This window comes from Colias eurytheme, chromosome 22 (assembly GCF_061535395.1).
Source record: "Colias eurytheme isolate Ceu_HAF_F1 chromosome 22, ilColEury1 Martin Lab GWU primary, whole genome shotgun sequence".
Lineage (NCBI taxonomy): Eukaryota > Metazoa > Arthropoda > Insecta > Lepidoptera > Pieridae > Colias > Colias eurytheme.
The window spans coordinates 2,745,654-2,761,878 of NC_143001.1; the positions used below are offsets into that span (position 1 = coordinate 2,745,654).

The following is a 16,225-nucleotide window of genomic DNA, read 5'->3' on the forward strand; positions in this document are numbered from 1 at the left end:
ATTAATACCGGTCTAATGAATCTAAAAAATAAGCAGAAAAAACAGAGAGATAAGAAACCCCATCCATAAAAGTTCTTTTCCACCAATAATGTGCTAGGATGTGTAGCGAGGAATGTTTGTAAATAACCAATCATATCGCTTCATTTAATGTGCGAGGATGTGTAGCGAGGAATGCGTTTGTAAAAAGCCAATAGTATCGCTTCAAACTGAATGAAGCGATATGATTGGTTATTTTCGTTTGTGCTTTTTCACCAATGATGTGCGAGGAATGTGTTTACATTCCTCGCACATCATTGGTGAAAAAGCACCCTTACGGCTGTATCTGGTAGCTGGGTTCAACTGTAGACACATAAGTAGTTTTTCTTGTTATATTATATAAATACAAAAGGATATAACGAATCTAGCAGCCAAAAACTAATGTAAACTGGCCTCGCACCCGTCTTTACAATGAGGCTCAAAATAAAGACCCACCCCAAAACAAAACACAGTCACATATCAATCATTTATTTAAGCCGTTGTAATACAGTGGTGTTCAACAATTTAGCGTTCTCGAGCGTTACCGAGCGGTCCGATAACTCAACACTCGGGAACGTTGTTAGTAAGACAAATGGTTGTATTTGATAACTCGGTTCAGCTGTAGACACGTATTGGTAGAGATCCTCCACTGTGTGCGTGTGGTTGAACCGGCCGGTTAGACGGCTGCCATCTGCTAGGCGAAACTGGAAAAATAAATATAAATTAGATTGTTTTTGTGGGAAATTACGCTTATCTAACGTAAATTATAAAGCTGTAGAGTTTGTTTGTTTGAACGCGCTAATCTCAGGAACTACTGGTCCGATTTGAAAAATTCTTTCGGTATTAGATAGCCTATTCATCGAAGGCTGGCTATATAATATCTTCACGCCGAGACCAACAGGAGCGGAGCACTGCGGGTAAAACCGCGGAGCACAGCTAGTAGATGTATATGTCGCGAGCAAATTGTATTATTTCACCGTTTACAAAAAAGCTCGACATTTTGTAATATGTCGAGAATTCGTAATCAGAAATTTTTCGTTTGGATAACGGAGTGGGTTCGGTTAGGTTCGTGTTGTTAAAACTACACAGAAATAGGAGCTCCACGAAGTGGGGATCAGTCGGCTCGCGACCGTCTTTTGGTAGAATTTTGGAAAAAGTAAATCCTCAGCATATTACAAAATGCCGAGCATTTGTAAACGGCGAGATTATACAATTTGCCTGCGACATATACACCGTACAAAATATACAGAAACAGCAATAACCTGCACAGCGGTACAGTCGCGTACAGTCACTCAGCTACACCGGTGCAGTCGCGTACAGTCACTCAGCTACACCGGTACAGTCGCGTACAGTCACTCAGCTGCACCGGTACAGTCGCGTACAGTCACTCACCTGCACAGTGGTGAGGGGCGCGGTCTCGTCGACGCGCACGGCCAGCTGCGCCGCGCGCTGGTTGGCCGCGCGGTCGCCGGGCTGAGCCGCTACCGGTACAGTCGCGTACACTCACCTGCACAGTGGTGAGGGGCGCGGTCTCGTCGACGCGCACGGCCAGCTGCGCCGCGCGCTGGTTGGCCGCGCGGTCGCCGGGCTGAGCCGCTACCGGTACAGTCGCGTACACTCACCTGCACAGTGGTGAGGGGCGCGGTCTCGTCGACGCGCACGGCCAGCTGCGCCGCGCGCTGGTTGGCCGCGCGGTCGCCGGGCTGAGCCGCTACCGGTACAGTCGCGTACACTCACCTGCACAGTGGTGAGGGGCGCGGTCTCGTCGACGCGCACGGCCAGCTGCGCCGCGCGCTGGTTGGCCGCGCGGTCGCCGGGCTGAGCCGCTACCGGTACAGTCGCGTACACTCACCTGCACAGTGGTGAGGGGCGCGGTCTCGTCGACGCGCACGGCCAGCTGCGCCGCGCGCTGGTTGGCCGCGCGGTCGCCGGGCTGAGCCGCTACCGGTACAGTCGCGTACACTCACCTGCACAGTGGTGAGGGGCGCGGTCTCGTCGACGCGCACGGCCAGCTGCGCCGCGCGCTGGTTGGCCGCGCGGTCGCCGGGCTGAGCCGCTACCGGTACAGTCGCGTACACTCACCTGCACAGTGGTGAGGGGCGCGGTCTCGTCGACGCGCACGGCCAGCTGCGCCGCGCGCTGGTTGGCCGCGCGGTCGCCGGGCTGAGCCGCTACCGGTACAGTCGCGTACACTCACCTGCACAGTGGTGAGGGGCGCGGTCTCGTCGACGCGCACGGCCAGCTGCGCCGCGCGCTGGTTGGCCGCGCGGTCGCCGGGCTGAGCCGCTACCGGTACAGTCGCGTACACTCACCTGCACAGTGGTGAGGGGCGCGGTCTCGTCGACGCGCACGGCCAGCTGCGCCGCGCGCTGGTTGGCCGCGCGGTCGCCGGGCTGAGCCGCTACCGGTACAGTCGCGTACACTCACCTGCACAGTGGTGAGGGGCGCGGTCTCGTCGACGCGCACGGCCAGCTGCGCCGCGCGCTGGTTGGCCGCGCGGTCGCCGGGCTGAGCCGCTACCGGTACAGTCGCGTACACTCACCTGCACAGTGGTGAGGGGCGCGGTCTCGTCGACGCGCACGGCCAGCTGCGCCGCGCGCTGGTTGGCCGCGCGGTCGCCGGGCTGAGCCGCTACCGGTACAGTCGCGTACACTCACCTGCACAGTGGTGAGGGGCGCGGTCTCGTCGACGCGCACGGCCAGCTGCGCCGCGCGCTGGTTGGCCGCGCGGTCGCCGGGCTGAGCCGCTACCGGTACAGTCGCGCCCACTGTCGCTGGGGTCGGGCTGGAATAATTTTTTTATTTTTTTTAATCTCCTCTAAAACTAGGGCTGCAATAATTAATTTATAAAACCATTGAGGTATTATTACTAGAGAGGACACCACGAACAAAATCTGTGCGATAAGCGCGACGGCGCAGGGCGGCTATTGAGTCTAGACACTTTGTAGACATTCTGCCTCTTATTACTTATAAATTAAAACCAATCAATGTAACAAAAAAAAATTGAGTTTGAGACGATTGACTCTAACTCGTATTATTTAAATAGTGTAGTAGCGATGTCCCCTCTAGTACGTAGTACATGTAACCACACCCCGGACACTCCATACAAAATTATCCTTTAGGATTCGCACATTAATTGTGACTAGCGTAAAGAAATTCGCGTTTTTCTGATGAAATACATCCATAAACAGCACATTATCTAACAATTTTCTACGAAAAACGATATTCACAAATCCAAAATAATAAAATTACTTTAAGTCGATTTTGATTAATGTTGTCAATCTTCGTTGCATATCGTCATTACGAAAAAATGCGGGCCATCTAATAGACTGATCGTGAGGGGTGAGGTAAGTGTTTAATTTTGGCGGGAGGCGGAGAGTGTCCGTTCTGTAGCGTTTAGCTACTATTATATTGTATTCTGTGATGTAACTCAATGAATAAAACAAAATTAACTATCAAATGACATAAATGGCATTATGAGTACGCCCACTTTCGATGGTTATGAGCTAGAATACAAAATAGACAAGACATAGACATAGACACTAACATTTATTCACAAAAAAATAACACATATTACAACTGTCAACCATAATAATTAATAACATTACACAGAACAAATACAAATAAAAACACGAAACACAGATGACAATTTAATACATTAAATTAATAAGAAGCTGTGAAATTGTCCATGGATAGGATAGAGATAGCGTGAGCACGCTATCACGCGTTAGCCGCTAGACCGATTTCGATAATTCTTATTTTGATGTATTCGTCATTATCAGCAGAAAGATCTTATAAAAAAAAACTTCAAGAAATTTTCGCTTAAAAATAAAAAAAAATTATACGAAAACGTTATTTAATTTTTATAGCTTTGACAAATTGTGCGAAGAAAGAACGTCTATCGGGTCAGCTAGTCTATACTAATATTATCTATACTAATATTATAAAGGGGAAAGGTTTGTTATAATGTAATTATGTATGTATGTATGGTTTTAACGCATAAACTACTTGACCGATTTTGATGAAATTTGGCACAGACAATCTTTAGACCCTGAAAAACATAGGCTACCTTTTATTGCGAAATATGTACCACGGGTGAATCCGGGGCGGACCCCTAGTAAATCATAAAAATATACGTATAACAAACAAACCTGCCAAGCAAATGTCCCTTGCCAGTGAAGGCCTGCGTCTTGGACATTGTCCGCGGACACTCCTCGTGCCGTCTGTCCTCGAGACTCACCCGCACCTCACCACCGCCCGATAGCTCGGGGGGTATTTCACTGGAATTATAAATTGATAATTCGATATATAAGATAGGTAAATCCATACTAATATTATAAATGCGAAAGTAACTCTGTCTGTCTGTCTGTTACTCAATTACGCCTTAACTACTGAACCAATTTGCATGAAATTTCGTATAGAGATATTTTGATACCCATAGGTACATAGGCTACTTTTTACCCCGGGAAACAGGATAGGTTTTATCCCGGAAATCCCACGGGAACGGGAACTATGCGGGTTTTTTTTGACTGCGCGGGCGAAGCTGCGGGTGAAAAGCTAGTTGTAAATAAATGTAAAGTTTACAGATATACTAAACTACTATAAGGAAAATAAATACGTAGAAAATAGAATATAATGTATACATTATGTGTACTCCGTTTGTATATCTAAATTCGTGTGTAGACAGCAAAAGCTGACCAAAATTGGTCAGTGCTGACTTTCAGTTAGTGAATGAAACATGCTTGCATTTATTCTTTCTTTTAGACATGACCGGCTTGGCACTTAATTAAATTTATTGTTCTTTTGGAAATAATAAGTCAACCTGCTTTATTAGTTATTTCATAAATTTAAAAATAAAAAGGGAAATACAAATAATAAGTGAATCACTTACGGCTTGTGTTTCTGCTGTTAATTCACCTCAAAAGCAGATTGAGACAATATTAAATGTAAAATAGAGCACTACCTCTCCAAGGTGTGCAATATTTTGCTTTTTTGTATTTTTGTAAATAATAAAACTACACTCACCCTCTACGAATGCAACTAAGGAATTCAGAATTTTCCGAATCTTGATACTGACGTATCGGACCGTTATCAACGGTGAAACCTTCTCTGTATAGACGGAGTCGCACTGAACGTGGTTGGTCCTGAAATAATTATTAATTATTTAATTTAATGTTAAAAAAATTGAGTTTGAGTTAGGTTTGAGTTACACGTGAGTGACGAATATAACGGTTTTGTTCTTTTCCATAGATACATCTTTCCGAATCGGTCGTAAATTTAAAAAATATGTAATGACGATTAAAAGTGCTTCTAGAAGAAGTCTAATTGAATAAATAAATGTTTGAGGTTGAGTTTGAATACTTCTGTCACGTAAATAATTTCCAAAAGATTTTATCCTATCAAATCACATAATAATACTAACGTCTTCTCGAGTTAACATAAAAGAACACTAAAGCGTACGTAAAATACATTTTTAATATCTTTTAATGATACTTATTAATTATTATTTTTATTAGCATTATAATATTTGCATGTATACTCTTGCTTAAAAATATTAAAGTAAAATTCAATAGTTTTTAAGTTTTTCCATTTCAAACATAGAAGAAAAACTTATTTCAAAATGTCAATAATGTACAAACAGTGTATAAATTATTAAATCATATCATACAGTTTTTCCTTCCGTGATTTTATAAAGTTTTGGTACTTCACAAATTGCAATACAAAATGATTTAAGGTTATATATTATTTACCTGCGCCTGTGCTGCCCCGCCTGGAGTCACTTGTTCATGATCATCTGCTGTTTGACCTGGAACACGTTTATATATTTATTTATTTAACATTTTATGCACCATTACAACTTTTAAAATACATAATATTAAAAAAAAGACGGGTTGCACTCCGGGAGTGCCGGCAGAAGTGAAAACTTGATTATTAACGTTGAGCATGTTTGATATCCATCCGTCTTACGCTTTTTCGATCAGGCCACGTGTCCTGACGCGAGTTTAAGATTTTATACCCAACGCCGCTAAAGAAGTTTTCACTTCAAAAATAAAGGAAAACATTCATTATATATATAGTTTTTAAATACAATAATTATTATAAAAACATAAAACTCGACTGCCAGCTTTCAAGTTTTTTTAAATATTAGGGAAGTGTGATATGATTTAAGTCGGGTAGTTGTTTTCAAAAGTTTATTTGGTAAAATATGACAAATTAAAATTTTTATTTCATTAACATATAACAGCAATATTGGATTTACAGAACAGATACAATAACACATATTTGTGAGATTTCATAGTTAAATGTATATACATTAAACTATCTACATACGAATCTAATATATAAAAATCTCGTGTTACAGTTTTCGTTGCCATACTAAACGGCTGGACCGATTCTCATGAAATTTTCTGTGCATATCGGGTAAGTCTGAGAATCGGCCAAAATCTATTTTTCATATGTACCACGGGCGAAGCCAGGGCGGACCGCTAGTAATTTAAAAAGATATCCGAAAGGTGAATATTAATCTTACCAAGCCTATAACCAACTCCAGAAAAGACGCCACCACGGCCACGGCTAGTTGATGATGGTTCGTCTTCAAAAACAACAGCACCCCGTCTGAAAGAATAAGTAACAAAATTAAAAAAGGAAAGACATGTAATTTATTGATTAAACTAGCTTCCGCCCACGACTTTGTACGTACATCCCCGTTTTTCCCCGTTCCCGCAAGAATTTCGGGAAATCCTTTCTTAGCGGATGCCTACGTCTTAACATCTACCTGCATGCCATATTTCAGCCCGATACGTCCAGTGGTTTGGGCTGTGCGTTGATAGATCACTATATCAGTCACCTTTGAATTTTATATATATAGATATTATTTTACATTGAAAATCACGATTTTTTATTTCTTCATTCAAATTTTTACGACTAATTTGAACATCTTCATCCTCAGTATTTTTGCAATATAGCAGAAGAACTAAATAATTTTTAAGTTTAAATGTTCCACTTGATTGTGTTAAACATACTCAATACAATCAAATTTTAATAACCAATATCTTAAAAATACAAAGGAGTAAGTATTTAATGATGTGCATTGTTACATGCACAGTATTATAAACCTGAACATTATTTAGGATAATATATTAATACATATTATATTTGAAAAATGCTTACTCGCGAATGCTCTTAAACATTTCTGTGACAATGTCCTTTCGCCCTTTGCCGGGAGGGCCTAATATCTGTTGACCTGACCTCTCTGAACCACCTGCGTAGAATGCTTGGCCTGAAACAATGAAAAAAAAATTCATATAGATATAGTATTTATTTGTAGGGGATAAAATTAAAAGTTTTTGAATGATTTCTATGGCCGAAAAAATATAAAATACACCCAATATTTCTCATTCAAAATGTTAATAATGTTTAAGCAGTTAAATTATTTTGCAAAATTGGTCCATTACTTGGGGCTGATAATAATTCAATCTTTGGTTATAAGTTATTCATTGTAACATACAAAATCAAAATATTTTTAACTTTTGGAATATTATTATAGTGCAGGAAGTGGCTTCTTTAAAATAAACAGGGATACTAATTCAATGTACCACAATGTAGGTTCATTTGTAAGAATTCAAACCATATATTCAATGAACAATATGTTTTATATGCTCTGAATGCACTGTTTGTTGTCACAGGATGTGATATAAACTCAAACTCAAACATTTATTTATTCAATTTGGCTTCTTCTAGAAGCTCTTTTGAAACGTCATTACATATTTTAACATTTAACACCAATTCGGAAAGCAGTATCTACGGTGAAGAACCAGCAAGAAACTCCATAGTTACTCTCTTAAATCATGTCAGTATAAACAAGCATTATTAAATGGACACATATTATGAATTCAATAAGTACAAAGAAAAAGTCAATTTAGTATGGATGATTATTCAAAAAATTCTTGTTAGATATGTAGCAAATCAAAATGGGACTATTGAAACAGCATTATTCAAATAAAAATCACCAATATTCTTTTACCCTATAAAAGTAAAATAAAAAATAAATAAATATTTCAGGACAAATTTCACACACGGCACGATCTCATCCCATACTAAGCTTTTGCTTGTGTTATGGAAACCAGATGGCTGATAAACATACATAATATATAATTTTAAATAAATACTTATATAGATAATTAACACCCAGACACAGAGCAAACATCTATGTTCATCACACAAATATTTGCCCCGGGTGGGAATCGAACTCACAACCTCTGGCTTGGAACTTGGAAGGCAGGGCCACTACCAACCAAGCCAACCGGTCAGTCAATTTCAAAGTTCACATGATATTTATTATTATTATTAAGTTAATTGACTTAGTTTAAAATTAATTATACTATCGTAATTATTTAACAGACCTGCCTCTTCATCGGCAACCAGTCTTAATCTTGACACTTCTGTTCTTAATTCATTGTTCTCTTTTGTGAGTCTTTCTATTTCCGCTTTCAATCTATCTATCTCTTTCTTTAGTTCATTAAGTAAATCTTGATTGGAATTGTTATTCTTTTTTGGACAATTTGATGTGCGACAAAAGAAGTCTTGGACTATTGTTTCAGTTTGCGGTAACCAGCCAGTTTTCCAGACTGGTTATAAATATGGATATCAGAATATAATACTGCAACTTAAACTAGTATTAATACTATAGAAAAAATGATGTGGACCATTTTGTAAATACAAAAAACATTTACAAGCAAGAAATAAATATTATGCAGGTCTAAATTTGTAAGGTTGTAAAGTTAATTATTTCACATGCTACAATTTGTTCTTTGTTTTACAACCCTAGTTGAGCTTGGGCCAGCACCTACTTATCTACAATCTACAGACAAAAAATACAAATTTATAAATGAACGAAACAAACCTTCATCTTCCTCACTAGAGCTGTCCTGTTGTAAAGTATCTAACGTCGCAAATTTTGTGTTTGATTTCTTTTTCTTGTCTTTTTTCTGAGCCTTTTCGGGTGATCCCGGTGGCGAGTCCATATCGCTCTCTGACATAGGTTGTGGAGACGCAGACACCGCCGGTGCGTTGGCTGGAGCCTCGTCTACATTACCACCATTCTCATAAAAGCTTGACAGGGCAACCTGAATCATACATTATCTGTGAGCCTTCTTAAAAACATAGCTTATCAAAACAAAGACATTCAAGCAACAAGGCGCATGTATTCCAATACAACTTGACAAAATACGGTCTTCATTGTAAAATGTGCACAATGAAGTAATGAAATTAATAGAAATTTAAATGATTTACCTCGAGTTGCCAATTAGAAGATTCTAAAAAGAATCTACTGCGATTCTCATCGGCGCCCGTAACATCACAGAATTGACGCATCGTTTCTTCCCTATTTGAAGCCATGTTTAACGTTTTAGCAACGTTATAAACCTACTTAGAATCGATTTTACAATAATAATGAACTAAAAATATTTCTATTTCCAATCTATTCATGAAAAAACTCACATCAAAACTAATCAACGCAAGTCATCGGTCGTCGGCGTTTTTGACCACAGATTTTTGACAGTTTGTAGTTTTAATACAGATAATTTCTGACAGATTATAGACGGCGCGTGATCATTACACAACATTTATATTTTTTAAAATAATATTTAGAAAAGTTAACAAAAATTCATAAATTAGGTAATAAAAATTACATTATTTAATAATAATATATCGCGGTACACTTTTACCCCATGGAAAACTTGACAAACTTGAAACATAAAAAATTAACTGTGGTTGGTGCTTGGGACTTCGTTTGCTGTTTACGGTGTTTGTGACAAACAGCCAGCGTGTGGATTATGAACGTTCGCCAAGCATGTGGATGGCTGTTTGTGTTGGGTGATTGTGGTTGGTGTTTGGGACTTCGTTTGCGGTTTGCGGTGTTTGTGACAAACAGCCAGCGTGTGGATGTAGCATTATTTATGAACGTTCGCCAAGCATGTGGATGGCTGTTTGTGTTGGGTGAATGTGAATGTGAATGTGAATGTGAATGTGTGTGATTGTGGTTGGTGTTTGGGACTTCGTTTGGCGTTTGCTGTTTGCGGTGATTGTGACAAACAGCCAGCGTGTGGATGTGCATTATGAACGTTCGCCAAGCACTAAGGCCAAGCATGTGGATGGCTGTTTGTGTTGGGTGATTGTGGTTGGTGTTTGGGACTTCGTTTGCTGTTTGCGGTGTTTGTGACAAACAGCCAGCGTGTGGATGTTATCTAATTCATAACCTAATATTGTAATCTTAGATTGTAATGGATCAAAAACAAAGCAAATAATATTTATTATCGTTTAATAATTACTGTCCTCAACAACATTATTACAGTAACTAAGATGTTTATGATAATAAACAAAGTATCAATCAGTGTTTAGCTAGATAATTAGTGGCCTCTGCATTTTTTTAATAAATAGTAGTATTTGGGATACCTGTAAAACAAAACACCAATATTTATTGGACTTGAGCATAATTTTTTTACCTATTTATTTTCTATCAACTAATAATAATTGAACCCTGCAATTTCGAGTGCTGCTCGAGAGCACTGGAGCAAAGAGAACTGTTCTTTTTTTCAATTTTTTTTTGTTCTGCTCTTTTTGGTCGAAGCGTGATGTTAACATAATTATTTACCTCATCAAAAACGTTTCAATTCTTAACCTGTACCTAACTTAACTTAACAAAAAAAATACCTGACATTATCTCGTTCCTCTTCAGCTTTGAAAAAAATGCACTTAACCCTTATTCAAACGCGAGCCTGTGGAGGAGCTAACAAAAAAGTAAGATACGTTCCTGGGTAATTTTGGGTCGTAGATTTAAAAAATACACACAAAAAAGGGGTTAGTGGGGGGAAGTACCCTTTTTTCGGTGGGAAGTATATATCCCGTCATCTGTTCTCTCTTGTAAAAAGTTTGGAAAGGTGGGAACTATAGCTCCCAGTGTCCACTCCAGACATCAATATTTTAAAACACTAGTTAGTTGCCCTGACTCCACTTGTGAATTTAATGTTATCGTAAAAAATTATAAAGATCAAGTTTTTTAATAAAAAAGGTGAAAGTACTCATCAATGCAAATTTCTTTGACTGACGGAAGAATTCGGGAATTGAAAAATGAATGACTTCAACATAAAAATGGCATTTTTCTAAAACAAAATTAAAACAATAGGTAAATACTAATGTATTGAGTTAAGATTTCTAATTATCTGACCAGGAAATAACGAATAACAATAAATAAGTTGCTTATACCAACTAAAAAAGATTTTTTAGACACACAGATTTTATATATAGAATTTCCGAATGTCGTGTGCAGTGACGAACACTGGGATGATATCTTCCCACTTAAAGACTTAATTTCAATCGACTCTACCAAGGTATAAACGAAAGATTCTGGGCATATTTTTACGTTTCACGCAACCGTAATATAGTCTAGTTTACATAGCTAGAACTCAAATCTACTTATCTAATTTTTTTTGAGTACTACACCAAAAACTAAAAAATAACGGTCGTTTTCGGCTGCAAAATCACGTCACCTGACTTTGACGTGTGTTTACCATGACATGTAATAATTCTCTGAAAAGTGTTTCCATGAAAAAAAGTTCTCTAAAATGTTAAGATTGCGTAGATAAATATTACACTGCATTAGGTTTAAGCATATAAAAATAAAACACGATTTACTTCAATCTGAGACGTGGGAAGTATAGCTCCCAGCGTTTTAATAAGGGTTAAACCATACCACCCATGCCTACAAAAAAATAATAACTACAGTCCTTGCGTATAAACACGTATAAATTTGCACACTTACTTTTCTTTATATCCAGGAGGCATTGATACTTGTGCATAAACTTTGGCTAACAGAAATAAAACTAAGAAAACCCAAGCAACTTTCATATCTGAAACAAATATTTCAATTAAATTTCACATTCAATTAAAAAGTTTAGCTTTGAATTGTAGAAAGGCCAGGAAGCGTAGTAGGCCAGTGGAAATTAACATTAAATTCGCAAAGCACGATGTAGATTTGAATTTTTGGTATGTTGTTTGGATCAGTTAGGGTGATGTAAATCCCAATTTGCAACTTCGAAAAAGTTGTGCTCGCTGCGCACCACGTGATAAACTGCGAAAATTTTGGACTTTTTTCACTTTTTGCTCTAAAAGTCATAAACTATGCGTTTCCGACAAGTATGATTCAGTACATAAATTAAGGTTATTATATTTGCAACAATTTAAGCCTAACCGCAGCTCTCTAAACCTTATAACGACTAAACTGTGGCCATTCGAAGATGGTTCATTTTTCCCGAAATATTGAAATTTTTAGTTTTGCTCCCGTTTGAAGCAAAATATTGGCAAAAACCGATCGTTCTATGAGAAGTTCGTATAATAAAGTTGTAGTGCATTTAATTTTCTTTCATAAGAGCATAGAACAAAGTCTGTGAGACAAATATTTCACACACAATATCTGAAAAACAAAAAGAAGGTAGAAATAGATTTTTAAAGAATTGAAACTGAGGGCATATAAAATCATAAAAAGGATAATACTTTTTCATTTGCAGTATAGGTAATTAACAAAATTACAAAGCTAATTAAATTTGCAACAATTTAAGCCAAACCGCAGCTCTCTAAACCTTATAACAACTAAGCTGTGGCCTTTCAAAGATAGTCAGTTTTTCCCGAAAATTTCAAATTTTTAGTTTTGCTCCCGTTTGAACCAAAATATTGGCAAAAACCGCTCGTTCTATGAGAAAGTCGTATAATAAAGTTGTAGTGCATTTAATTTTCTTTCATTAGAGCATAGAACAAAGTCTGTGAGACAAATAGTTCACTCACAATATCTGAAAAACAAAAAGAAGGTAGAAATAGATTTTTAAAGAATTGAAACTGAGGGTATATAAAATCATAAAAAGGATAATACTTTTTCATTTGCAGGATAGGTAATTAACAAAATTAAATTTTCTACAACTTTATTTTATGACCTTCTCATAGAACGAGCGGTTTTGCCAATATTTTGGTTCAAACGGGAGCAAAACTAAAAATTTGAAAATTTCGGGAAAAACTGACTATCTTTGAAAGGCCACAGCTTAGTTGTTATAAGGTTTAGAGAGCTGCGGTTAGGCTTAAATTGTTGCAAATTTAATTATCTTTGTAATTTTGTTAATTACCTATCCTGCAAATGAAAAAGTATTATCCTTTTTATGATTTTATATACCCTCAGTTTCAATTCTTTAAAAATCTATTTCTACCTTCTTTTTGTTTTTCAGATATTGTGAGTGAACTATTTGTCTCACAGACTTTGTCCTATGCTCTAATGAAAGAAAATTAAATGCACTACAACTTTATTATACGACTTTCTCATAGAACGAGCGGTTTTTGCCAATATTTTGGTTCAAACGGGAGCAAAACTAAAAATTTCAATATTTCCGGAAAAATGAACCATCTTCGAATGGCCACAGTTTAGTCGTTATAAGGTTTAGAGAGCTGCGGTTAGGCTTAAATTGTTGCAAATTTAATAACCTTAATTTATGTACTGAATCATACTTGTCGGAAACGCATAGTTTATGACTTTTAGAGCAAAAAGTGAAAAAAGTCCAAAATTTTCGCAGTTTATCACGTGGTGCGCAGCGAGCACAACTTTTTCGAAGTTGCAAATTGGGATTTACATCACCCTAACTGATCCAAACAACATACCAAAAATTCAAATCTACATCGTGCTTTGCGAATTTAGGGTTTTTTAGTGTCGATTTCTACTGGCCTATAGTTAAATGCCTTACAATAAATAAAAAAAAATTACTTTCTACCTGCTTAAAAAATATAAACTTTGATTACAAAATGGTTTACAAGTGAATGAATCATCCAGTAAGTAAGCGTTTGTATTTATAATACCTAGCACCGGTGAAATCCCTATACTTACATGATTACTCAGTACCTTCTTATTAAGTTACAAAAAGTCCCTGAAATTAACGTTATAAAAAGAATAGGTAGGTAGTTAGATAAGTGTGTATAATTTGGACGAAGTTTTAAGTCTTCTAGCCTTCATCAAATCCTTTAAAATAATTTTAATTACTTAACAAATACTATTTTAAAGTAGGTACCTAACAACATAATATTAAAACCGTCAAAATATTTTAGCTCTATTGAACTCAATTTGTAATTACGATCACTTGAATAATACTTACATTAATAAGTATTATTTATAGTATAAATATAATTATTTGGTATCATTGAATCAACTTATATACCTACCAGGTTGTACCTACAGCATCACATTAGCTAGGTATTCTATAGTCAAATTCGTTAGAGCCACCAACTACTAAACATTTAAAAGGCTCGGATAAAATCAGTTCAAACAACGTTCAAACTATTTCCAACATAAGGCAACTCAATCCAAAAATAATGACGTACATATTTACAAGCAACGTATTTTCATCCATAAGCACTAAACAAATAAACAATCGCTCTTCAACCCTAGAGCTAACGTAGCTTCACGATCGATTCAACTACGCAAATACTGTGGAATTGTTTGCAGAGTTGTATAAACAGTAGCATACGGGATGCGAGACGTCCTAGATTTGGTAACGCTAGTAATAGGGTTGTCACATTGCAGTTTTTTAATGAATAAATTATTAAGACCGTCAGCAGACAAACGGACTGTAATGCATGTTTACACAACAACCAGCAAAGGAGCATGCCATGAACTTGTTATGATGGCTCTACATTAGCCCCGTGACCTGATATTATGAACGTGAATGTCCTGACCTGAACCTGATATGGACGGTCGCTCGTAAAAATCCACATTCACAACGTAGTGATTTTGGCAGCAGTTTCGACGTCCATTTCACGTCGGGTTTCAAGAACGATTGCGAGCATCCTATCAGAATGTGGAAAACACGATTTAGGTATACTATGAATTCGTGAATGCAATAATGTAGAGCCGCCATATTAAGCTGTGCACTCATAAGCAATTGCAATGTTGGGGACATTGCGTTTTTGGCCTTTGAAAGCTGTGTAGGTAGACTTTTTTTAATTCAATGATGATGTCAAGCTGTTCAACAATTTAGCTGTCGAGGAATATCATGAAAAGCGCCCCGTACTTAAAGACTAAAAGTAAAAAAAAATACAAGAAAGAATCCTTGAGTATACTGACCATCTTTCAGTTATAGGTAAGTACTAGATTTCCGCCCGCGGCTTCGTCCGCGTTTTTAAAGGAAAACCCGCATAGTTCCCGTTCCCGTGGGATTTCCGGGATAAAACCTATCCTATGTGTTAATCCAAGTTACCCTCTATATGTGTGCTAAATTTCATTGTAATCGGTTCAGTAGTTTTTACGTGAAAGAGTAACAAACATCCATACATCCATACATCCATACATCCATACATCCATACTTACAAACTTTCGCCTTTATAATAGTATTAAGATTTATAAAAAACGTAAAGTGAAGGTTACACTGTGGAAAAAATTAGGTACCTACATTTATAATATTATAGCATTTGATAGATACCTTTATGAAGCTAAGCTTTGCTACTGAAACTCAACGGTGAATTTTCTTAGCAGTCTGTTTGTCTTAATGATTTCGATTCTCAACGTTCCATTATCTTACAATGACAAACGACTATGAAAGTTTTGTAAAGCAAGCTGAGTTCAATGACTTTTAGACCTAGAATTTTATCTGTTAAGAGCCCTTGGCCCCGTTCAAAAATGCATAGTTGACAACCCTACTATTGCTAGTCTTGACGAAATAAATTGGAACTATGTTGGAAAATTTTAATGATATTATTAAATTCTTAAATGATTTCAAAACCGCTCGCAGAAATATTATGAAGGCACAGACTAATAATAATATACTACGTATACAAATGAAGGTATGCCTCGAGTTTAGTATAATTTATAATGTCGTACTCTGTCGTACACTGTCGTACATTAATTGTAAATCATATACCTAATGGACAAATAAATTTATTTCATTTCATTTTATTTCATTTCAATGAAGTAAATTTAAAGTCATAGTAAAATTTTCAAACAAAGGACAAGTTTTGGACACAGATAACCCATCAATACCTACGGTACTTATCACATCCCGAAGTAACTGTCCGTAAGTACTAGGAATGTTACTTACTTATAACTACTCTTGAATACCTACCGCTCTTAGAGACGTATGCTGTAAACTGTAAAATAACTGTTAACATAAATAAATCAGCCACCAGCT

The 16,225-nt window shown here is 37.4% G+C and overlaps 1 protein-coding gene across 1 annotated transcript; it reads right to left on the reverse strand.

Annotated features, from left to right (window-relative positions):
- Positions 1-490: 490 nt before the first annotated feature.
- Positions 491-9,572, reverse strand: p47 (NSFL1 cofactor p47). Its single transcript, XM_090115147.1, has 9 exons — positions 9,306-9,572; positions 8,917-9,139; positions 7,185-7,293; positions 6,544-6,629; positions 5,765-5,820; positions 5,040-5,158; positions 4,166-4,294; positions 2,673-2,799; positions 491-719 (listed from the first exon to the last, which is right to left on the reverse strand). The coding sequence occupies exons 1-9, from the start codon at positions 9,408-9,410 to the stop codon at positions 504-506; spliced, it is 1,170 nt and encodes a 389-aa protein (XP_089971273.1). The 5' UTR covers positions 9,411-9,572; the 3' UTR covers positions 491-503.
- Between the last annotated feature and the right edge of the window lie 6,653 nt (positions 9,573-16,225).

Coding starts and splice junctions, on each gene's coding strand:
- p47 (XM_090115147.1), bottom strand. CDS start 9,410: ATGGCTTCAAATAGGGAAGAAACGATGCGTCAATTCTGTGATGTTACG. Junction 2,800..4,165: donor AAGGGACATTTGCTTGGCAG/GTTTGTTTGTTA, acceptor AAATTATTCCAG/CCCGACCCCAGCGACAGTGG. Junction 720..2,672: donor CGCCCCTCACCACTGTGCAG/GTGAGTGTACGC, acceptor TTATTTTTCCAG/TTTCGCCTAGCAGATGGCAG.